The sequence below is a fragment of the Cnephaeus nilssonii genome, assembly GCF_951640355.1.
Source record: "Cnephaeus nilssonii genome assembly, chromosome: 6".
Lineage (NCBI taxonomy): Eukaryota > Metazoa > Chordata > Mammalia > Chiroptera > Vespertilionidae > Cnephaeus > Cnephaeus nilssonii.
In genome coordinates, this window is record NC_137077.1 from 97,708,873 (window position 1) to 97,732,507 (window position 23,635).

Sequence of the window (23,635 nt, forward strand, 5' to 3'; positions counted from 1 at the left end):
GCAAGCACTATCAGGCATTTTTAAATTCTGTATCCACAACTTTGTCATAAAACTTACTTGCTTAAAGGGTGTTTTGACCGCCAGTAGGTGTAAAACCAACTGAGACGTCTCTGACACCTCAGACACCTGTTAGTGTTCCAGACAGACCTCGTCCCTGTACCTCAACCTGGCTGATGAACACCAACTTTCCTTCTCAAATGGTCATCAGGGGGTCAAGAGTGTATTCCTGAGTCACTTGCACAAAAAGCCTTAAGTACTAAAAAAATGATACTCAATAGGTTCTCTGTTAGCTAAATGACACACAAGTCGGCAGCTATTAATTAGGCCAGCCCTACTGTGAATCTATCATAAGCCATTAAGACAAAAAGGATGTCTGTATTAATTATAAAAAGAAAATGGGGGCGGAGGGGGAGAAAGAGAAAAGGAAGAAAACCTGATCTTTCTAGAAACCCCCAGTAGGAACCTGCCTTCTTGGACCCCTGCCCTCAACCTGGTGGCTCTCTCACTGTGTGGGTGTACCTGTTAAGATGAGAATTATGATCACAGCAAAGATGTCTGGGTTTGTGGCCAGCACTCCAGGGGCGTTCAGAGCCATGTGTGTCCGAGAGAACTCCCCAATGGGTTTGCCAATCAGTTCATCAAACGTTGCACTCCAGGCTCTTGCCACACTTGAAGTACCTGTCACAAAACAACACACATCAGAGGAACGTGAAAGAAAGCAATTAACCAAGTATTTGTCATTAAGCTGGACGTTTACGTATCCGTGCGGGATCTCAGATGGCCCATGGGATTCTGCAGCAGGCAGACCTCAGCATGCACGCTCAGAAGAGGGTCAACCAGTGTTCACAGTGAAATGAAAAGTTCAAGGAAGCTTCTAGGGCCTGGGGGAAAAATGCATTTCCACCGCTGCTCAATACACACATGTATACACGTGTTTCAAATAAATAACTACATTATTAATAAAAGTTTTATAGAATACATTATACTCATCAAAATATATACTAGTATAAATAAGTTATTAATAAAAAATTTACAAAACAATGTTACCCCTTGCCACCTGAAAGGCACTCAGAGAGTGTTTATTCATTTCTACCTATCTATATATATAAAAGCCTAAGCGACGGTCGCAACCGAAACAACCGAACTAACGACTGAACAGGCTGTGTGGGGCGACCAGGCCAGCGGCAGGGCCATGAGGGGCAACCAAGCCAGCAGAGGGTGGCAGTTAGGGCCAACCAGGCTGGCAGGGGGGGCAATTGGGAGCAACCAGGCCTGCGGGGGGGGGGGGGGCAGTTAGGGGCAACCAGGCTGGCAGGGGGGCAGTTGGGGGCAACCAGGCCAGCAGGGGGTGGGCAGTTGGGAGTGACCAGGTCAGCAGGAAGGGCAGTTAGGGATGACCAGGCAGGCAGGCAGGTGAGCAGTTCAGAGCCAGTGGTCCTGGATTGTGAGAGGGATGTCCGACATCCCCTGAGGGGTCCCGGATTGGAGAGGGTGCAGGCTGGGCTGAGGGGACCACCCCATGCATGAATTTCGTGCACCAGGCCTCTAGTTTTATTTCATAAAAAAAGAAACACTGATGGCAAGCCATGTAACTGATGGCACTAGGTACTCCAGGGGCGCAGTGAGCAGTGTGCACTTTGCTCGGAAGCTCCTTTTCCAAGACGCTCCTGATGAACACTGCTCTCCCAGCAAGAGGAGACCAGGGGCATCACACACGGCTGACTCTCATCTCTGCCACTCTGTGCCTGACCCTGGGCTCACACCCACAGGTCCCCAGCACCTGTCGGCAGACAAAGTTCTCTCCCTGCACCCCAGCCACGAGGAACGCAAATGGAGACAGCACTCCCAATGCCAACAATAGCTGACTGTGCGCTCTCCCTCTCACTCTCTCTCAATATGAATAAAGTTCCTGCTGTTGCTCAGGAAATGTCGCTAAAATTCCAATAGTCACATATAGCATGTTCCTTTACTTTCTCAAAGGGGGCCTTGCAGGTGACTGCAGTCTGGATCACCCCCCAAGAATTTGGCAGGGTGATCTGCAGACTCAATTTTGCTATTTGGTTTTATGGTAAGTAGTTTCCCAACAACTCAAAAATTAAACCACATTTCTTTGTGCTGAGCAGCTCGCCTATTATGAAATCTGTCCATCAAGGCCACAACCCAGTGAAGAAACATGGTCTCCCAGCTCCCCCAGAGGCCAGCTCACTGCTGATGGGGCTGCCGAACCCCACCCTGCTGGCTGAGGGGCTGCCTGGCCTCCCCCACCCATCCCCAGCTCTGAGTCAGGGCTTAAAACCCCACGTTGACTGGAAAAACTGCCCTCGCCAGCAGCTAAGGGTGAGAAGTTCCTACAGTGACACATGACACATGCATGGCCCCACGTAGGCCAATGGCACTCTGGCAAAGAAGCATCATGTGTACTCTAGAAGCATCAGGCCTCACGCTCTCTCCTGTGTCATGCCCTGGAAAACCTTCTGGAAAACAACGGCCCATCTAAAATAGCTGCATTCCCACCGAGAGACCTCAGCTTGTGTGAGCATTTGCGCTTACCAGTTTCATTGTTATGAATTTTATTTTGGAAGCTGGAAGAGTAAGCCAGGTGGGCTCTGAGCAGACAGCGCAGGCTGAAAGGGAAGGCAGCCTGGGTGTGTGGCAGTGGCGCCACACAGAGGCCACACACAGAACCGCACGTGATATTCCCAGGACTCACAGGCTCAACTTACCACGTCTTACTGTCTTTTGATAATATTACAAAAAAGCCTGATAAAATATAAATGGAATGTTTAATGGCTATTTGTATTTCTACTTCGGTGAACTGGCCATGCAAATCCTTTGGTTATTCTTTTATTCAGGTGTTTGTTTCAATACAATGGTATACAGCCATTAGGAATGTTACTATGGAAAAACAGTTAACACTGTGAGGGATATTTACTATCTATTGTTCTATACATAAAGAGAGATACTGTGCCAAAAATATGCATTTAAATTCACAAAAATATGAACAATGGTTAAATCCCTAGACAGTAAATTCTCATGAACAGAGACTGTCTTTTTTCTTCATTGCATCCCTAGTATCTAGCAAAATGCCTTGCACAGAGCAAGTGCTCAATAAATATTTGTTGAGAGAATGAATGAATGAGATAATTACTATCTCCCAGTTCTCAGATTGGGTAATTCCTACTTTCTTCTTCATGCTTTTCTATATTCCCCCATCTTCCTATGTCCATGATGACTTTACTCTAGTAGTCCAAATAAGTTCACCAAAAGAGACTAAATCCTTTTTAACTAATTAGAGACATCCCATGGTTCTATGTCTCCCATGTGAACAGGAACGACCTCCTTATTGGCCTGGCTTGTCCCCTCTACACCCCAGCACACTCGGCCATGAGCACCAAGAGCAGCGGGAGGGCCAGTGGTGCCTCTGCCTTCCATAAAAGGGAAAAGGAAAAAGGAGGATGGATAAGGTCAGGCAAGGAGGGATCTCCTCAGAAGCTAGACTTGGTCTATTTGGAGCAAAGTAGGGAAGTGGGAAGGACAGAAGTGGATGACTCACCGATGATGTAGGAAAGGATGAGGTTCCACCCCGTGATGAAGGCCCAGAGCTCCCCGACGGTGACGTAGCTGTAGAGATATGCCGAGCCGGTCTTGGGGACACGAGCACCGAACTCGCCGTAGCAAAGGCCAGCCAGCACGGAGGCCAGCGCCGCGATCAGGAAGGAGATGACAATGGCAGGGCCAGAGTTCTCACGGGCCACAGCTCCAGCCAGGACGTACACACCGGCTCCCAGCGTGCTGCCCACCCCCAGTGCCACCAGGTCAAAGGTGTTCAGGCAGCGGGACAGCCGGCTGTCCTCGCGGCTGCAGTCCACCACCTTCCGCCTCAGCATCTGCTGACCAAGGCTGAACAGCACCTTGCATCCCATTCTGCTGATTAAATCTGCAAAGAGAAAGAACAGGGTGTTCATCACTGCCACTCCTTTCACCCCCTCTAATCGCAACACGGACAGCGACCAGATCCCTTATGATGATTTATGGCTAAAATGTTTTCAGCCTCAGAATTCCCCCATCAGACCACCACCTAGGCCCTCCTGCCTGAGCCTGACCTGAGCGCACACCCCGGGGCTAGTGCAGCAGCTGACTGTACCATACTTTGCTCTCTGAGCACCCACCGTTCTTTTCGTTCATAGGAGAAACCCTGTGCGGGCAGAAACTACGGAGTACGGGAAACCCACATAACAGAAGTGAACCAAAAGTGTGGGGTGAGGAGGGGAGACTAAAACCCCAAAAGAAATGGTCCAGGTTTAGAGTTGAAGCAGGGACCTGCTCACACCCCCATGTCCTCACTGGGCAGCAGGAGTCCATCTGCCTTGAGAGAAATGTGATGTGGGAACCTGGGCTCTTTAAAAGCCCCCCAGGGTCTATATTTGTCTGAACCCAAGCAGCGAGGGGCAAATTCACTCATCTCACACCTGTGCTCGACACAGCCAGTGTTTAAGGAACTGCAACCCACAGTGTTTAAGGAACTGGAAGCAGTGTCAGGGCAGGGAGGCTGACGGTGATGGGCTCCATGGAAGGAGTGTGGGACCAGGAGAAGGTCTGACTGTCCGTCGCAGAGGCTACTACTTTCATGGGGAAAACAGTCAATTTCATGAAGTGAGGACAGAGGCAGGAAGTCTGAAAATCCACCTGGGGACATCCCTGCATCTAGTCAGAAGCCTCAGTTATCATGATACATAATGTTTTTCTACAGAGCGGTGCCTTCCCGCCCTGACACTGCTTCCGGGGATAGGACGTGGGTTCCATTTCCTTAAACACTGGCTGTGTCAAGCACAGGTGTGAGATGAGTGAATTTGCCCCTCGCTGCTTGGGTTCAGACAACTGTAGACCCCGGGGGGCTTTTAAAGAGTCCAGGTTCCCACATCACATTTCTCCCGAGGCAGATGGATTCCTGCTGCCCAGTGAGGACATGGGGGTGTGAGCAGGACCCTGCTTCACCTGGTAACTCTGCACCTTTGCTTCTGACATTTACAAGGTTGCAACAGCCTCCAAAATAAGGTGCTTACTTATAGCTGAAAACCCCTGGGAACTAGGAGCTGTGGGATCCCCTCCTCCTTCCTTCTACTGCAGTAGCTGCTCGGAGATGCTGACATGTGGCAAAGGGCACTGGCTAGATCCCCCACAAAGTTCCTCTGATGAAAGGCGGTGTGGGCTGCTGATCCCTGATTACGTGAGCATTCTTAATATAGCTACACACTCGGGAGGAAGGCTAAGAATGGCTCCCGAGGAATGTAAGAATGTGAGAGCAGGATAAAAATCAGGTGACATTCTTAATACACACACACACACACACACACACACACACACACACACACACACACACACCTACAAAACAACCTCCATTTTTTTGTGGTAAATAAAATAATGACAATGATGAAGTCCCTGTCGTAAATCGTTTTTCTTAATCGAAGAATAACTGAAAAAAGAGCTTTCAAATATTTTTTAAACCTCACTCGAGGATATTTTTCCATTGATTTTTAAGGAGAGTAGAAGAAAGAAAGACAGACAGAAACATCGATGTGAGAGAAACACATCGCTTGGTTGCCTCCTGCACAAGCCCGACCAGGGCCCGGGCCAGGGAGGAGCCCCCAACTGAAGTACGTGCCCTTGACCGGAATCAAACCCGAGACCCTTCAGTCTGTAGGCCGACGCTCTATCCACTGAGCCAAACCGGCTAGGGCCTTCAAATATTTTAATAGAAAAACTTTTTCCCCTCACTACATCCTATGCCAAAACCAAATACAAGAGTCAGACAAAACAGGAGCAATTCTAATTTAAAGAGCAATGGTACGCCAAGACCCACTAGCTAGCCTTGACCTCCCCAAACCCCCCACCCCCTCCTGTCTCCAATGCTCCCTCAGGACTCCAGGAACCCAAGGACCTGAATGGAACTCACTGATCTACAGCAGATCTTTAAGGCACCTACACCCCAGAACAAGCTGCAAAAGAATTCTTCAGTAAAAGAGTGAAAAATAGAAGAGGCAGAGAAACAGGAGCAAGAGTAAAAGTTGGGGAGTAAGAAAGAAATCGGAGCCTGCCTGTTACCTTGAGAAGTGCAAAGTCCTCCAGAGTCAAAGGCAGAAACACAGCCCGCTGTCACTGGCACACTGCGCCACCATCATGGAGCAGCCAGCAGCCACCGCACGGGGCACAGGCCCCTCCATGCTGCTGGCCACAGGCACTCGCCGTCGGCACCAGGAGCACACCCTGTGGATGAGGCCTTTGTGCAGAGGCCTCACCATCTGTAGGTATTAAGAATTCTGTTTGCCCTGGCCAGTGTTGCTCAGTGGTTGAGCATCGATCCATGAACCAGGAAGTCACAGTTCAATTCCCGGTCAGGGCACATGCCCAGGTTTCGGGCTCCATCCTGGGTAGGGGGCATGCAGGAAGCAGCTGATCAATGTTTCTCTCTCATTGATATTTCTCTCTCCCTCCCCCTTCCTCTCTAAAGAAAAATATCAATTTTTTAAAATCTCTTTTTTTTTAAAAAGAGTTCTGTTTGAAAGAAATGTAGGAATTTAAGAAACCCACCACTGTGAAAAGGCAAACCTGTTTTCTGATGAGATGGAAGTACTAGGTGATCTTGAAAAAGCACAGCAGCTCTAAATTTTAAAAGAACAACAACGGAGGGTTTTAGTTGTCAGTTCACTTAAAAAGTCAACAACCGACTAAAGGTCTAAGTTAATATATTCTAGCACATAAGTGATGACCATCCTGCGGGGGTGCTGATAGGCAGACTATACCTGGAATATGATGTGAGGACTTGTCACCTTGCCACCCGACAATCACCTGGGTCTTGGAGCAAGGATGTCTCAGTAGGGATGAGCTGGGGGCTTCAGGCTCCTGAGAGGCAAAGAAGAGACAATAGACACAATCATTTTGGCCCCAGAATCCCTATGCCTGTGGCTGTTACAACAGGAATGATTCCATTTGGCTCAGCAACAGGAAGGACTCCCAGCTGTAACACGAACTGAAGATCGGATGAAAGTGGGGAGGCAAGGGTCACATCACAGGGAGTGGGCAGACACAGGGTGAAGCACCACCAGGCAGTGGCATCAATGGGGGAATTCAGAAGACAGGAAACTAATAAGATGGCCTCGAACCCAGGCATGCTACCACATCACCTCTATAAATGGAAGATCATATTTTAAACGAGAGGCCCGGTGCACGAATTCATGCACCAGTGGTGTCTCTTGGCATGGCCTGTGGAGATTGGGCCAAAACCAGCAGTCCAATGCTGCCTGCTTCTCCTGCCTGCCGCTCCCACTCATCCTGGCCCCGCTGCGCTGGCCGCGGGCTTGCGCCCAGTCAGTCCCGATTGGGAGAGGCTCATGCCGCTGCAGCGGTGCTTGCCAGCCATAAGCCCTGCATCTGGCACCGTTGGTCAGCTAAGTGGCGCTCCCACTGTGGAAGTGCACTTACCACCAGGGAGCAGCTCCTGTGTTGAGCGTCTGCCCCCTGGTGGTCAGTGCACATCATAGTGACCAGTCGTTTGGTTGTTCGGTCGCTTAGGCTTTTACATCTATCTATATAAAACCCTAATATGCAAATTGACTGAAAAGCAAAATGACCAGTTGCTATGACGTGCACTGACCACCAGAGGGCAGACGCTCAGGAGCTGCCCTTAGCCCGCAGGCCTTGACCAGGGGCAGCGGCGGTGCCACCGAGCAGATGGCACCAGGCCAGCCAAGATAGGTGAGAGTGGGGACCCCCCGCGCCCCCGATCGTCCCACCGGTCACCACATAGAGAGAGGTGACCAGCAGTAGCGACAGGGGGTGTGGCCAACGAGCGGGCAGTGCCAGGCCAAGGTGGGTGCGAGCGGGAGCCCCATCACCCCGCCAGTTGCCCTACAGATGGGCCCTGATCGCCGGCCAGGCCTAGGGACCCTACCCATGCACGAATTTCATGCATTGGGCCTTTAGTACATAGATAAAGATGCTATCAAAGCATCCTCCACACAGACTATTTCCACAAATCTAGGGTATTGCTAGGACCACAGGTGAACCCTCTCCTGACACTGGCAATGAGAACCAAGGTCAGTGGGGGCAGAAAACCTTAGCTGGTTCCCTCAGGAAATAGTCACTCCATTCTGTATAGTCAACCATTTCATGAGGGAGCTCTCTTCTACCGGCTGACACATGAGCACTGAGCAAACACCCAGACAGGCCACAGATTGTTCTAAATGTAGCATGTGCACCACTGACGTGCCTGGTGGAGTGGCCTGCAATCCCAGAAGGAATGGGGTCGGTGACTGGAGGTGCCACTGTCTGGATGCAGTGAGGTCAGACTTCCCTGAGGGCATGTTAGGAAGAACCTTCCAGATGAGTGGCACAGAAGGTCCTCTGCTTTCTCAATCTTATCATTTCTACTTTGCACATACACACTCACTCAGGAGCTGCAGAGGTTGCATTAGGCTTCCTGAAGATGCCTTGCTCCGAATGTGAACCCAGAGAGGATTATCACTATGCCAAAATGCAATGAAGACTCAATCAACAGCTAGTTTTAACACTTCAACAGCAGTGAACCAGCTTCCCAGCAATCCCAACCGACACATTCATGCAATTCATTCCACGTTAAGATTTCATTCTTTTCCACTTTCTATTTTGAAAATGTCCAACCCTATAGAAAAGTTAAAAGAACATTTACACACTCTTCATCTGCATTTACCAATATTTAACATTTGCCATATTTGCTTTATCTTTGTAGAAATATATGCTTTTGTCGCGAACCATTTGCTAGTGAGCTATAATAGCGACCATGGTAAATCCCAAGAAAGACACTGTCCTACATAACTATGACATCATTATCACAACAAAGAAACTCAACATTCACTTAAAGATAGCCCAAAATCATCAATATTTTGCTATTTCTTTATACTCTACCATGCGCCAAGTACCACAAGGGAACTGAGAAAAACAAGGATGAATAAGGCTCAGGTTCACAGTCCAACAGAGGAGACTGACACAGGCACCCTACCGTGTGACTGCGCCCAGGTGCTGATTCACAGAGCCCCATGTGAGGCTCTGTCTTGGTAGAAGAGAACGGAGTTGGCCCCACCCAGAGCCTCTGGAAAGGCTTTTGCAATGAGGTGATGTTTAGAGAGGACGAGTTTACCCAACATAAGGGGGGAGGGGGCCTAAATGTAAAACTGTGGAGGCTTGAGTGTGACAGCCAGAATAATGGGCCCAAAGGCCAAATCCTAATTTCAAGAACCTGTGAATATGTTAGGTTCCATAACAAGGGGAATTCAAACTGCGGAAAAAATGAAAAGAAAAAAAAAAATCAGCCGAACCTGAGATGGGAAGATTTTCCTGGGTGGCCTCGTGTGATCACCAGGGTCCTTAAAAGGTGGAAGAGGAAGTGGGGAGTCCAGTGTCACAGGGGTGCAATGTGAGACAGACTCCATCCGCCACTGTCAGGGGCATGAGCCAAGGAAGGCGGGCAGCTCCTACCGGCTGGCAGAGACCAGGATCAGAGTCCCTCAAGAGCCTTAAAGAAGCAGATCCCTGCCAATGCCTGGATCTGAGCCCAGAGAGACCTATTTCAAACTTCTGACCTCCAGAGCTGTAAGGTAATAAATGTGCGATGTTTTAAGCCACACCAAAAAATAAATAAATAAAAATGTGGAAACAAGCCTGGAAATTGTCCAAGTGCTGGGGCTGGGATGAAGTCGTCAAAGTCCATGTGGTCAAATCAAGAAAACTGCGCTTTATTCTTGGGGGAAGGGAGGGGCAGCCAAGAGCCCCGACTGGATCTGTACCTCAAGAAGAAAACTCTGGAGCGAAAGGAGCAGAATCTGGAAGGCAAACAACTGGTAATCTTTGTTGTCAATGATAAAATTAGAGCTTTCAAGCAAACACACACAAAAATCAGAACTTTGGAAAACTAGCATCCAGCACCAAGATCTCAACACTTCGCAAAGCTTAAAGGGGTTTCTCATGACATTGGTGGTGATACTAACAAATGTGATTTTCAGAAAAATATATGACATGATGAAATGTGTCAACTTGTCAGATCTGCATAGCTCAACTATGCAGTAATGCAGTAAAACAGGTCATACCCAGGTGACAGACAACTCAAATGGCAGAACAGGCCCATGTAGCTTACAGCACAAAAGCTCACTGATGTGGTTTCAGATTCCACAGTGGGACCTACCACTGCCTGTGAGTTTTCATGTAGTATCAAGAGAGAATAACCACAATTATCTGGAAAGGCTACTAAAGTACTCCTCCTTCCCAAGAATTCTTGAGGCCGTCTTTACATTCTTCATCTAAAGTAATACATCAACACTGACTGATGCACAGCAGACATAAGAACCCAGTTGCCTTCTATTAAGCTAAACAGTAAAGAAATGTGTAAATATGTAAGACAACACTCCTTTTAAATTTTTTTGTTTTGGAAAATAGTTATTTTCATTACAATGTTATTTATGTTAAGATAAGAGGTTTTATTGATGTCATTTTTGAGTGGATTAATACATGAACATTTGTGATGTGATAAATACTGATACATGTAACTCATCTAAGCCAAAGCTCTGGGGAGCCCTCAATAGTCTACAGGAGTGAGGAGGATTTGAGGCCCAACAGTTTGAGAACCACTGCTTGCTGGGCTGCCCAGTGATGTGAGCACAGCCAAGCCTAGCACCCACTCAAGTCAGGAAAGCAGCGGGACTTCCTTCAGGCTCGCTGAAGCAGCCTGGTGGTGATCCCTGCTCTATTCACAGTCCTGTCCTGGAAGCACTTCACCCTCAATTTACAAGTCTTAAAGAAAGAGAGGCTGTACGTTAGTCTGGGTGAACTCATCAGGATCAATGGGATCAAACGCCTGGCAAATGAATTCATTAGCACTGCCTTTCTTTAATCCAAGAATGTTCAACCAATCAATTCCATTTTTTCAGATTTGAAAATACACTTGCTAAAGACAGTAATGAGAATGCTAATACACCTCATGCCTAAAGAATTCAATGTCATTTATTTCATAAATACAGCAAGCGGCATTCCAATACCAGCCGTGATGGGTTTCCAGGAGCACACGGAAACCTTCAAGGTGTGACCCTGGCACCATGTGACACCGTCACACAGGCAGGAGATATGTACCTAAAATAATGGGAAAACATCCACAAGTGTACTTCCACTGAACAATGTGTAAGTCAAAGGAACCAGATCTTTCCATTCAGGCAAAAGCAAATTTTATTTTACTTTATTAAACACTAGAGGCCCGGTGCACAAAATTCGTGCACGGGGGTGTGTGTCCCTCAGTCCAGCCTGCACCCTCTCCAATCTGGGACCCCTCGAGGGCAGTCGGACAGCCCTCTCACAATCCAGGACTGCTGGCTCCCAACCGCTTGCCTGCCTGCCTGCCTGATTGCCCCTAACCGCTTCTGCCTGCCAGCCGGATCACCCCCTGACCTCTCCCCTGCCAGCCTGATCGACGCCTAACTGCTCCCCTGCCGGCCCGATTGCCCCTAACTGCCCTTCCCTGCAGGCCTGGTCCCCCCAACTGCCCTACCCTGCCGGCCCGATTGCCCCTAACTGCCCTCCACTGCTGGCCTGGTTGCCCCTAACTGCCCTCCCCTGCAGGCCTGGTCCCCCCCCAACTGCCCTCTCCTGCCGGCCTGGTCCCCTCCAACTGCCCTCCCCTGCCGGCCTGGTCCCTCCCAACTGCCCTCTCCTGCCGGCCTGGTCCCCTCCAACTGCCCTCCCCTGCCGGCCTGGTCCCTCCCAACTGCCCTCCCCTGCAGGCTTGGTCCCCTGCCACTGCCCCCCCCCCCCCACGCAGGCCTGTTTGCCCCTAACTGCCCTCCCCTGCTGGCCCGGTCACCCCTAACTGCCCTCCCCTACTGGCCTGGTCGGCCCTGACTGCCCTCCCCTGCTGGCCTGGTCCCCCCCCAACTGCCCTCCCCTGCAGGCCTGGTCCCTCCCAACTGCCCTTCCCTGCAGGCCTGGTCCCTCCCAACTGCCCTTCCCTGCAGGCTTGGTCCCCCCAACTGCCCTCCCCTGCAGGCCTGGTTCCCCCCAACTGCCTTCCCCTGCAGGCCTGGTCCCCTCTCCCCCCCCCGCCAACTGCCCTCCTCTACCGGCCCAGTCACTCCTAATTGCCCTCCCCTGCAGGCCTGATCACCCACAACTGCCCTCCCCTGCTGGCCATTTTGTCGTGGCCATCTTGTGTCCACATGGGGCAGCCATCTTTGACCACATGGGGGCAGCCATCTTGTGTGTTGGAGTGATGGTCAATTTGCATATTACCTCTTTATTATATAGGATAATGCTCAACATTTTGCCAACTTAAATAGGTGCTTTGCCCGTGAGGTTTATCCTGTTCTTCATCCCACATGTCTGAGTGCCTGCCACACACAGTTCCAGAAACCAGGTATGCAGCAGTAAACTAACAAGACCAAAATACCTGTCTTCATGGTGTTTACACTCTATTACTGGGAATACTGTTTCAAAAAAATAAGAATGGGTGAATTATTAAGTGGAGGTAGCACACTTCTGGTCCCCTGATGCAATTCCATTAAATAATTAGAAATAAGATGAGACCCACGAGAAGGCCAGACATCAGCGTTACTGTCAGGAATGAAGCTACAATAGGAAGCACAGTTCAAGGCAGTCAGGGGATTTCTAAGTTCACTGACTCCAACCAAGAACTGTGGCAAGAACAGAGCTCCTTTGGGATGGCCAAGTTCCCTACCACCAAAGGGATAAATAAGCAAGGTGTCAGAATTCTGAAAGGAGGGCATTTATAGTTTGTAAAAGCAAACCATAATTAAATTTTTTTCTCTGGCATAAATAGTTTTGCCATTTTAGCCTGAGCTCATTTGTTAAAAGGGAACATGGGCTGAGAGGCTAGAAAGCATTGTGCGGAGCTGACTGCATGGCTTCCTCTTCAAGGAAAGAGGCAAGTGACAGTCCAGACCAAAGTCCAGACTGGAGCCCACAATGTCCCCTGAACCATGAGGCCTCCAGGCATCACCAAAAGATCCAGACTGTGCTCAGACGTGCCACTTTCTCCCCCTCTTTTTATGAGCCTGCATCATGGGTACTGTGAGGATGGTGACTCCAAAATGGTTTTCTGAGGAGTGATCTCCCCTGTCCCTTAGCCTACCAGTCTTGAAACTCTGAGCTTTGGATTTATACATAAAATCACCAGACTCTTATTAACTAGCAAGGGGCAGGCTTGGATGGTACCAGAAACCAAAATACTTTTACATATCATGTTCCACTCCACTTCCACCTTATCCACACTTCCTGTCTTCCATAGCTCTATGACCGCACAATACAATCCCACTTACCAGTCTCTCAGTTATATGTATCTTTGCCTGATGACAGTGGTTTCTACAGCTGTTGCTAATGGTTCCCAGGCAAACTCACAAATGGAGTCCAGTGTCTACTTGAGGGGGTGTCCCACCTCTCCTCTCAGTTGCCAATGTCCACCCTGATTCCACCTGTACTGGGACCCACACCAGTTTCTGTCTACTCCCTAAGGCAGCAATAACATTTAAACAGAAAAGCTGTTTGAAAGATCGCGTAATCTAGACAGACATTGTGGTTCTACAATGCTAATCAGGGAGAAAAAATTACAAACTCAACAGGAAATGTGCTCAAGGAAATAGCCAAATGTTCCTCCTATCCCCAACTCTTCAATAATTAAAATTACTCCAGCCCAGCCCTGGCCAGTATTTCTCAATGGTTAGAGCATCTGCCCATGCAACAAAGAGCCTCATATTTGATTCCCAGTCAAGGGCACGTAGCTGGGTCGCAGGTTTGATCCCTGGCTCAGTTGGGGGTATGTTCAGGAGACAACCAATCAATTTGTCTCTCTCACATCCATGTTTCTCTCTCTCTTTCTCTCCCCCTCCCTTCCTTCCCTTCCACTCTCTCTAAAACCAAGGATTTAAAATTTTTTATTAAAAAGAAAAATGACTCCACTACCAAGGAAAGGACCACTGGCCTCACAATTTGGTGATTCATCCTTCCTCTGAGATGTGAAATGCTCCTCTGAAGGCCCCAGGATCCTTGGCTGTGTACTGCGACTGGCCAGTACAGGCCTCCTCCCATCAGCACAGAGCTCCTGGGGAAGGCCCACTAGGGGAGGGGGCAGGAAGAGGCTGGGAAGGGCCAAGCCAAGTCAGAGGCTGCAGGACAGAGGTTTTTAGCTGGGGATGACTTGGCCCTAAGCAACAGTTAGCAATGTCTGGAGACACATTTGGTTGTCACAGCTGAGAGCTGGTGGTGTTGGCATCAAGTGTGTAGAGGTCAGGGCATGGCACAGCCTCACACCAAGAATGATGGGCACCGAGGTGGAGGAAGCCTGCTTCTGTATGGAGCTGTCTGGGCTGCAAAGTGCTCTACTAATTCATTTTTAAGTGAACTGGCTTAAAAATTATTGTTAAATAATGTTTTATTTTTAAAAACCCAACACTACACACAATGTTTGCAAATGAGTATGTAGTCATCATAAAAACCGTGTTACCACATCCCTGGAGAATCCTCGATGTCCCCAAACCAGGATTGAGAATAACTAAGAGGCAAGCAGATGAAAAAGTAAGAGATGAAAAAATGCAGTGTGAACGACAAGCTTCACCTACTCATCTGGGTTCTCATTTCTAAGAGTGACTCGGGTATCTTGCAGAACTGCGTGAGATACACTCCTCTGCATGTAACTCGAAGATGATGACAAGTGTAGAGAGGTGACTGCCAGGTGGGGCTTGATATTAAGGCTCCATTGCCACCTTATAAACAATTCCTCTTGTTATGGAAACCCACTGTTTGGTGTTTAAGAGTGAAGGACATCTCTGTACTGTGGCTCTGAAGGAGCACAAAGATGAGGCAGCGTCCCGGGACCAGAATGACAGCTTCCTTCCCAGAAAGGCTCTGCCTACCGGTGAGCGTGAACCTCTGTGTTTTAAAGCCTGAGAATTTGAAAAATGAAATCACAGGATCTAAGAGTTGGAAGGGACTGACAAGTCACCTGAAGCAGAGATCCTCTCAGACTGTGAAAGGCAAAAATGATTAGGGCAGAAAAATAGTGGAGAAAGAGGAAGGGAGGACTGGTGCTGGGGGAGGGCAGGTATGGAAGAACAGGCTGCTTTTCCATCCCATCCTTGCCTCCCCGCTCTTTAAATGCTGTCACCAACTATGCTCAGAATTCTGACTCTGGTCCTGCCATAATAAACACAAGCCTAAGCCAGACACGTTCCCAATAACAATAATAATTCTATCCTATGTAATAAAAGCCTATTATGCAAATTGTCCCCTTGGGCAGTCGTTGGACCCGGAGACCAGGAGTTTGACTGCTCACTATGAGGTGCACTGACCACCAGGGTGCAGTGCGGAACATGGCGGTCATCGACACAGGCTGGCAGCAGGCTGCAGTGGACGCGCTGCCGACTAGAGCGGGACCACAGGGGGTTGGTGGAGCAGGTGAGCGGGCGGTGCCAGGCCAAGGCGGGTGCCAGCAGGGACCTGATCACCCTGCAGGTGCTGAGAGAGCCAGGCTGGGGGCCCGGCCCTGATCAATCGCCCCACAGACAGTGACCAGCAGCCAGCAGGCCCTGATGGTCCGATCAGGCCCAGGCCCCAGACTGGAATGGAGAACTGGGAGTGGGAAACTGCGACCAACCTCCCACAGTGCCCAGGTGGGGAGCTGCGACCTCTCGCAGGCTACCTGGGGGCAGGGGTGATGGGGATGGAGGTGCAGTGAGAATGCGGGGTGTCCGCTGAGCTCGCTCTCACTCTGCCTGCTACCCTCCCCCGGAACACCAGAGCTCATGCCCCGCGGAAGCACCAGTGCTCAGGTGTCAGGTGTCTGCGAGGAGCAGGGCCTCTTCTGGTTGAGCCAGGCTTCAGCCGCCAGGGCCACCGGGGCCGGTCGGGCACCCTGTGGGTTCGGCACCCTGTGGGTTCGTGCAGGAGTCAGTCTGCGAAGCCGGCCGGGAGAGAGCGCACTGCCCGCCCGGCTTCTGTGTGGCACCACTGGGCAGCCCAGAGGCCCACGCTGTGCCCCAGCCCCGCGGCATCCCACTGCGCTCACCACATCTCTGTGTGGGAACTCAGGCACCGTGACTCAGGTGGAGGGGGATGTGCTGGGGCCCAGGGGCCCAGGTGCTGCCCAGGGCCCAGAGGGCAGTTGAGACCTGCCCTTGCATGCCAGATACTTGTGCTCTGATCACCAGCCAGGCCTAGGGACTGCACCCATGCACAAATTTCATGCACCAGGCCTCTAGTAATAACAATAACAATGATGATGATGGCTAACATTTATATTAAGTGCCTACTATGTACCAGGGCCCTCTTGTAAGGCACTGAGTGTTATGTCATTTAACACTCAATCTGACCCCTTGAAGCTTATACAGCTTTTACACCAGCTCACGTATGAAAAACCAGCTGTTTAAAGTGGAATCTTGGTTCAGACCTCGGCATGACTAACTCGAGATCCACCCTTATGCTCCATGATTTTTAATAGGACTGAGAATCCATAGACCTACAATCAGTCCCCTGGGGCAATGGGCCATAATGTCATTACAGTAAAACTTTAATTAGACACAGGGACCATCCTCCCACTTAAAAAACAGGTTCTGAAGAAACTTTTGTTCTGATCCCTGATGAAAACCACTGAATTTATACTTTAGACAGATGATCTTTATAGTATGTAAATTATCATTAACGAAGGAGAGGGGAGGGAAAGGAGGGGAGGAGAGGGGAGGGGAGGGGAGGGGAGGGGAGGGGAGGAGAGGAAAGAGAAAGAGAAAGAGAAAGAAAGAGAAAAGAAGTGCTCAATTCATAAGGGACCAAAGTATAGTTTTTCTATTAGGTGCCAGGGGAGACACAATAATTTCTACACAAGTTCAGTTGCTCGAGAAGCACTTTGTCTCATACTTCCATTCTGCTTCAAGTCAAAACTCTACCACCTACCCCCAAAACCAACCATCAGCGCTCTGGCGCAGTGGGTAAGAAGATGCCCACTCCAGCTGCACAGCAGCTGTTCTGTGGAAGACCCATTTCGAGTTGAGTTTCAGGAACATGAAACTGGCTCCTGGTGCTGCCATATCTCCAGTTCCAGTGTGAACATAAACTCCAGTTTTAATTCACAACTTAAATATTCCATGGCAGCGGGACATAGAATAATGAAACTGAGGAAGACTGCAGCATTGGCTGGTTTAGATAACAAACACAGGGGATGGGAGGAGGGGACTCCTCTCACTCTGCGTACACATGGTCCAGGGTCTCAGAGAAAAAGGGACCGTTTTCACAGGTAATCAGAAGGCAAAGGATCACAGGCAGTAACAAATTTAACCAAGTATCTTAGCTCCAACACAGTATTTTCTAAGACCAGCAAGGAACACATACAGGGAGGCAGGGGGAAAATGTGCCCAGCTTGGGAAGCGGGATGTACAGGAGACACATTTGGGAATGCTTCCCGCACAGAAGGTCTGGAATGCTCAGGAGGCTTAGAGGCAACCCTTTGTCTGCCCAGGCACACCTGACAGGTGAGTTCATGCTACTCTCCTGGGCACTGACAAGCTCTAGGACAACTTCCTGCAGGCAGGTGTCAGCCTGCCCCGCGCTGCCACCGATGGCCGTGTCCCAGGGTGCGGCTGCTCTGAAGCAGCCTTAGATGTGGCCGGGAGCTGCCGATGGCAGCCAGGTTCAGAGGAGCCTGCCTGCACCAGCCCAAGAATTACCAAATGGAATTAAGCAAGCACTTGCAAGCTTTGGGTTCTGAGTTTCTATGCTTTGATAGCCTTAATTTGTTCTCCTGGGGCTAAGTCCGCTTGGCTGTGTCACTGCAATTCTACATATGAACAGTCAGGGAAATGCAATATGCAGGGAGTGACTTATGATGCAAATGGCTCCCCGCAGGAGACCATTCCCCCCAGGGAAGGAGGCACAGGCGGCAGGGAACCACACACACCTGCCAGTTAGCAGTAGGGACCTAATTTAAAGATGTCTCTGTCCTCCCATTTTTTCTGCTAAACTCACACAAGATTTCTTCTTGAGAACATTTTCATCTGCATGAAATGGTCCCAACAGGCTACATCCTATATAATAAAAGCCTAATATGCATATTGTCCCCTTGGGCAATATCACTCGTGAGACCATGAGTTCGACTGCTCGCTATGACATGCACTGGTCACCAGGGGGAGGTGCGGACGCATGACTGGCATCAGCGACACGGCTGGCAGTGGGCTGCAGTGGAGGTGCTGCTGGCCCCATTGGGCCCCTATGAGAGCAGGACTGGGGCAGGAAAGTGGAGCAGGTGAGGGGGCGGTGCCAGGCTAAGGTGGGTGTGGGTGGGGCCCTGATAGTCCCACCAATCACCCTGCAGACAAGTGACCAGCAGCAGAGGTGGTGGGGGGGTGGGGGGGAGAGCAGGGCTTCCAGGTGCTGAGGGAGCTGGGCGGGGGGGGGGGGGGGGGGGGGGGCTCGACCCTGATTGATCGCCCTGCAGGCTGGATAATGGAGCAGGTGAGGGGGTGGTGTCAGACCAAGGTGGGGTGCCAGGTGGGGCTGTGGGGCTGCGAGGCTGGGGCCCAATCTCCGCAGGTCAACCCGAGGGACCCGGGCACAAATTCATGCACTGGGCCTCTAGCATGAAATATGAAATAATCAAGAAGCTGGTAAGAAGGGATTGATTACAAGATGACCTAGTACATTCCACACCAGCCTATTTGCATACTGCCTTCATCAGTTTTTGTTGTATCCGGGCAGCATGCATTCAGTTATTCCTAATGCTGTTCCTTAAAGGCACCCGCCTTTCAATGATTTAAATTTTCTTTCAGAAAACCTTGTATTACTCTCATAAATGGAGCACCAAAGTGATCTGAGACCAGACATGAGCCAGCCCCATCACCCAAATAAGAGGCCTTCTGTTTCCCGCAGGGACCCTATGGCCAGAGCCTCCTGGGCAGTGAGCTCTGGATGTTTCCGGCACATATATTTTTTCTAATATGCATTTGCACTTACACTATTAAGATGAAAATGTTTGTGCATGCCCTAAAATCATCTGTCACACAACACACTTAGAGAAACAAAATATCTAGTCCACGAGTTGTCAAACTATGGCACTTGGCCCATTTTTGTACTAACCACGAATTAAGAATGGTTTTTATTGTTGTTTTTTTTTTTTTTTTCAAAAAAGGAGGAAGAGGAAGAGGAGGAATAGACCAATTATTCGACAGAGACTACATGTGGCCCAAAAAGCTTAATATATTTTCTCTCGCCCTTTTCAGACCAGTTTCCTAAGCCCTGATCTAATCTGCGCTTTTATTTTACCATGGAAGTCCAAATACTCTGAATGACTTAGACAAACTTGCTCCAAGTAATTGAAGAAATTTTACCAAAGAAGCCATCAGCTTAAATGCTTTCAAAATGGGCCTCTGTCCGATCATTTTGACTACACATTAAGAACTGAGGCTTGTCTGAAACAACACAAAATGTGGGGCTGCACAACTCATGTAGCTGGTCTTTGTCCTCCGAGGCCTGAGGTGACATCCCATTTGCCCCAGGGCCACTCTCCACCCTTTTCCACTAGGGCTCCCAGGAATTTGGGCACTGGCAGGGGAGGGGCGGGAGTGGCCTCCTTGGTGGAAGCTGTGGCCACCAACTCTCTTCTGCACCCTCCAGGCCCAGGGTTCTGGGGCTGCTCAGGGTCCGCTCTCACACACACAGGCTTCTTGAACAGCAGCTTTATTAACTCACCTCAGACTACCGACTCTGAGAACACCATCTGTTCCCTGCAGGGGCCCTAACGGCAAAGCCTTATGGGCAGTGAGCTCTGGATGTCCGTGATGCTGATGTCACCTGAGGAATGCTGGCATTCCAGGCCACTGCCAGGTACTACGCCTCTATTACATACTCACACAGCTGGATGGGGCCTTCAGCCATCTAGTGGCTCGCCCTCCTCCCTCTACAGTGAGTTACACAGACCTCCCCTAGAATGAAAAATGCCCGGACAGATTCTAGTGACCAGTTACAATAACACACTGCATTATAAAAACACAATCCTCAATGTAATATAGTAAAATCTGCACAGCTGATATGTTGCAGACACTTAAGTTTTCCACAGGCAGAGAAAACCAACAATCAATCCCCAATTTATAAATGAGAAGACTGAGCATCAGAGAACCTCAATGATGCTCATCAGGGCTCTAAGTGGCTGGTGTGGCCTCATCCCAAAGCCGCTTCACTGAGCCAGTTCCTCCCACGATCCACCTCTGTGGCTGACTAAGCCCAACCGTGAACACAGCAAGGCCTCCAGCTAATCTGTCCACAGACATCGCAGTCACATCACACAAATTCAGTTAAATGAGATAAAAGTCTTCTGACCTTTCTATGCATGGAGAAGGAATGCCACGGTTCAGGGCAGCTGGGTGGGAAGGCCTGGCCACTCGTATCAAGCTACGTTATTGAGTTTGTTGAGTAAGTACTCCCTGAGTGAAACGTTTTTTTCATGTGGCTCATTTTGCATCTGCTCACTGGTCTGAGGAGGAGTCAGGAGACCTGCCTGCCCCTGGCTGTGCGATCTTGGGCAAGTCACTCAAGTTCTGTTTCAGTCTTACCATCTGAAAATGAATAATACTTACCTCATGTACACCTCTCCACCCATCCCTACCTGCTCCCCATGGTGAAGATCAAGATAGAGGCTAAAATCTCAGGTAAAACGATTCAAAATATGGTCGGCAAGTTACTTAATGAGCTTCTCTTTTTCCCTCTGTAAGATGAGGATAATGGTAATAATAGCTACTTCAGAGTTTGGGAAGGTTCAAATGAATAAACATATGCAATGCACATAGAGTACCTGGCACACAGTAAGTGCTGTATGCTTGCTGCTCTTATTATTATTAATAGTTTGTTCATCTCTAAGAAATCTTATTAATAACCAACTCGTAAAGTGCTATGGAGATTAAGCAGGAAATCTAAATAAGTAGGTTTTTATATTATATGATGGTGTTCTGTAACTGACAAATGACTATACAAATATAGAGCTTAAAATATAAAAATAAGCTTATTGTTTGATTTCCATCTGTACTAACTCAGATGGACGATTTGAGGGCAATTGCCTAGAAATGCTTACACTAAGTTAAAACTATTAAGAAATAGAAATATAAGTAATAAATATAAACAATAAAATTAATATTGACTGAGTTTTTAACCAGATTTTTATTTGTGAATATTTAACTATCGCCGTTTCTGTAGAGCTAACAACCATAGTCCTCTGAGGGGGTGTCGGGGCCTGGCAGCAACCACAGCCCTGGATCACAGCGTTTCCTTTTCGAGCCAGCGACTGTTCACTGATGTGGCTCCTTTAAAAAGAAGCCGGTCACACACTGCGGGCTGTGGGTCACTCCCCTGGACGACCCCACCCCACCCAGAGGCCTTGGCAGATGTTGACTCTCAGTCCCAAATGTGGAATTTTACCTTGCATTTCGCCACAGGGGCAGCTTCTCCCACTTATTCTACTCTGAACTCAACAGAAAAAGACTGCCCAGCCATCTGGACACTCACAAAGCCCAGTTATTTGTTTTGCCAAACTTTGTGTACATTGAATAAAAATGTTTGTTTTCCGTGTCCCACTTTCCGTCTCTAAAAACAAATGATTAAAAAAGAATTTCAAGGGCATTTCTTTCCGCTCATCCCCTCCAAACCCATTTACTAAGTATCCTCACTTCCTGCCTTTTAACTTGCATTTCTGCCCGGGAATCATCCACTCTTCTTTGTTGATCTTTACGTGTATAATGTTGCTTCAAAACCCTTCTTCAAAGGAAAGGTCAAAGTGCGTGGCACAGACACCAAAGGTAGGTGGGAAAGGCGCCAGAGCTGGACCACCTGACCCAATGCCGATCACACCCCCACCCAGAGAAGCCCAATCCACCGGAGTCCCCAGGATCCTTTATCCAAGGGTTGTGCACTGAGTGTCCACTGAACACACACAGTTAGGAACTGCAGGCGACAGAAAAAGCAAGGTAGTCCCTGCCCTACAGGGGCTTGTCGTTTAACAGGAGAGAAAGGACAGACACAAAAACATAGAAAAATATACAAAAATAGGGGAGAAAGAATATGAACAATAACCAAAAAGGGCATTTCCAACCATGAAGGACTTCATATCATATAGATGGAGGTTTGGGGACCTGTAAATAAAAGTAGAGAATCTGGCCAACAAAGATGAAATATTTCCGAGATGATGGGGTTAGGACTGATGACAGACCGTAAGATCGCCTACGTAAACCAAGAGGCAATGGTGAGCAGGTTTAGCCTAACTGTAGGACCGTCTTTTTCAGGGGGTGAAAGTAGGTGGGCAGAGATTGGCACTCTCTCTAGTTGGCTTCATCATAAAGGAATGGGGTTCTCGGCCAACTGCTTGTACCTTCACAGTATCTACAGAGGATCCCCCAGAAGGCAGCACTTGGGTAACTCGGTACTTGCACCTCACGCACCCAACCAGTAACTGCTGAGTGAACGAATATAAGAACGAATGCCACACTTCCTGGCGAGCTTTGCTTTGAAATCTTATATAACGATACCGTCTCAGGTGTATCTTCACATTCCACGGCACTCACCACAGTCACAAAAGCTGTCTGCCATTTTACCGGTTTGCCAGCTGCTTATTTGCAGCAGGAATCACCAGAGGCTCTGTAGTGGGGCCTCCAGCAAGCATGTGAACAAAAACATCTGCCATCCCTCCCACCGAAGCACATGGTCCGACTCCCTCCCAACGAAGCACGTAGTCAGATGCGGTTTGGGAAGAAAGGCTACCACCTCCCAAACTGAAGCCACGCCGGTTCAGATCCATTTTCCAAGCCCCTTTGTGTAATAGTTGCAACTGTTCTTTAGTTATGGGAGCACTTAAACAAACAGCGAAGAATACACTATTTTCTTATTTATACATAAAAGTATTATTCAACCCTGCGCCAATTTCCCTTGATCTGTGCTGGAAGAAATCCCAGGGACGCCTTATCAAAACAATAAACTTAAAAAAAAAAAAAAAAAGATGACGACCTATATTTTCAAAACTACAGCACTGTATCCTGCCTCTAACTTAGGATAAATCCCCAGTATATTTTGAATTTTTACAAAGAAAACTAGATTTGCTTTGCCAATGTCAACTTTCCATGCTGCTAAAAGTCCCCAAATTTAGAATCTGCAAACAGATCAAGGGTAGCCACAATAAAGGCTGTATTAAGCTTTTGGATCGGCTATATATGTACAAATTTAACCAAAAGTTTTTTCCTTCCGATGCCTGAAAAGTTTAAATTCCAAATGGAGTCCATGTTCTTAGTACTAATTTTTTCAAACTTGGCCCAAAGGGATGTATTTCTGTCCTCATGGGGGGGACACTGGTGCCAGCAATGGTCACCTGTCACTGCCTTGCAACTTCCTAAGAAGGACCTATCCCCCTTGAGAGCTGAAGATATACTTCTTATTAATTCTCACCGAACATCATTAATGCTCAATGCTGCCTAATGCTCCGTGAAATAAGGGCATAAAGTCCTGGTACTGGCAGTCAAGAAACAGGATGCTTTCTGCAGGCAGAAAGAACCACACCACGCTCTCAGATGAGGTGGGCCAGTCCTCCAAC

At 48.8% G+C, this 23,635-nt stretch overlaps 1 protein-coding gene across 1 annotated transcript in view; it reads right to left on the minus strand.

Moving 5' to 3' along the window:
- SLC7A1 (solute carrier family 7 member 1) overlaps nucleotides 1-23,635 on the minus strand; it is a 59,206-nt gene that overhangs the window by 20,415 nt on the left and 15,156 nt on the right. Inside the window, exons 2-4 of the mRNA XM_079775062.1 lie at nucleotides 6,801-6,900; nucleotides 3,554-3,937; nucleotides 520-678 (exon numbers count right to left, since the gene is read on the minus strand). Of these exons, the coding sequence (XP_079631188.1) occupies nucleotides 520-678; nucleotides 3,554-3,923 (529 nt within the window). The 5' untranslated portion in view covers nucleotides 3,924-3,937; nucleotides 6,801-6,900. The remainder of the gene's footprint in view (nucleotides 1-519; nucleotides 679-3,553; nucleotides 3,938-6,800; nucleotides 6,901-23,635) is intronic.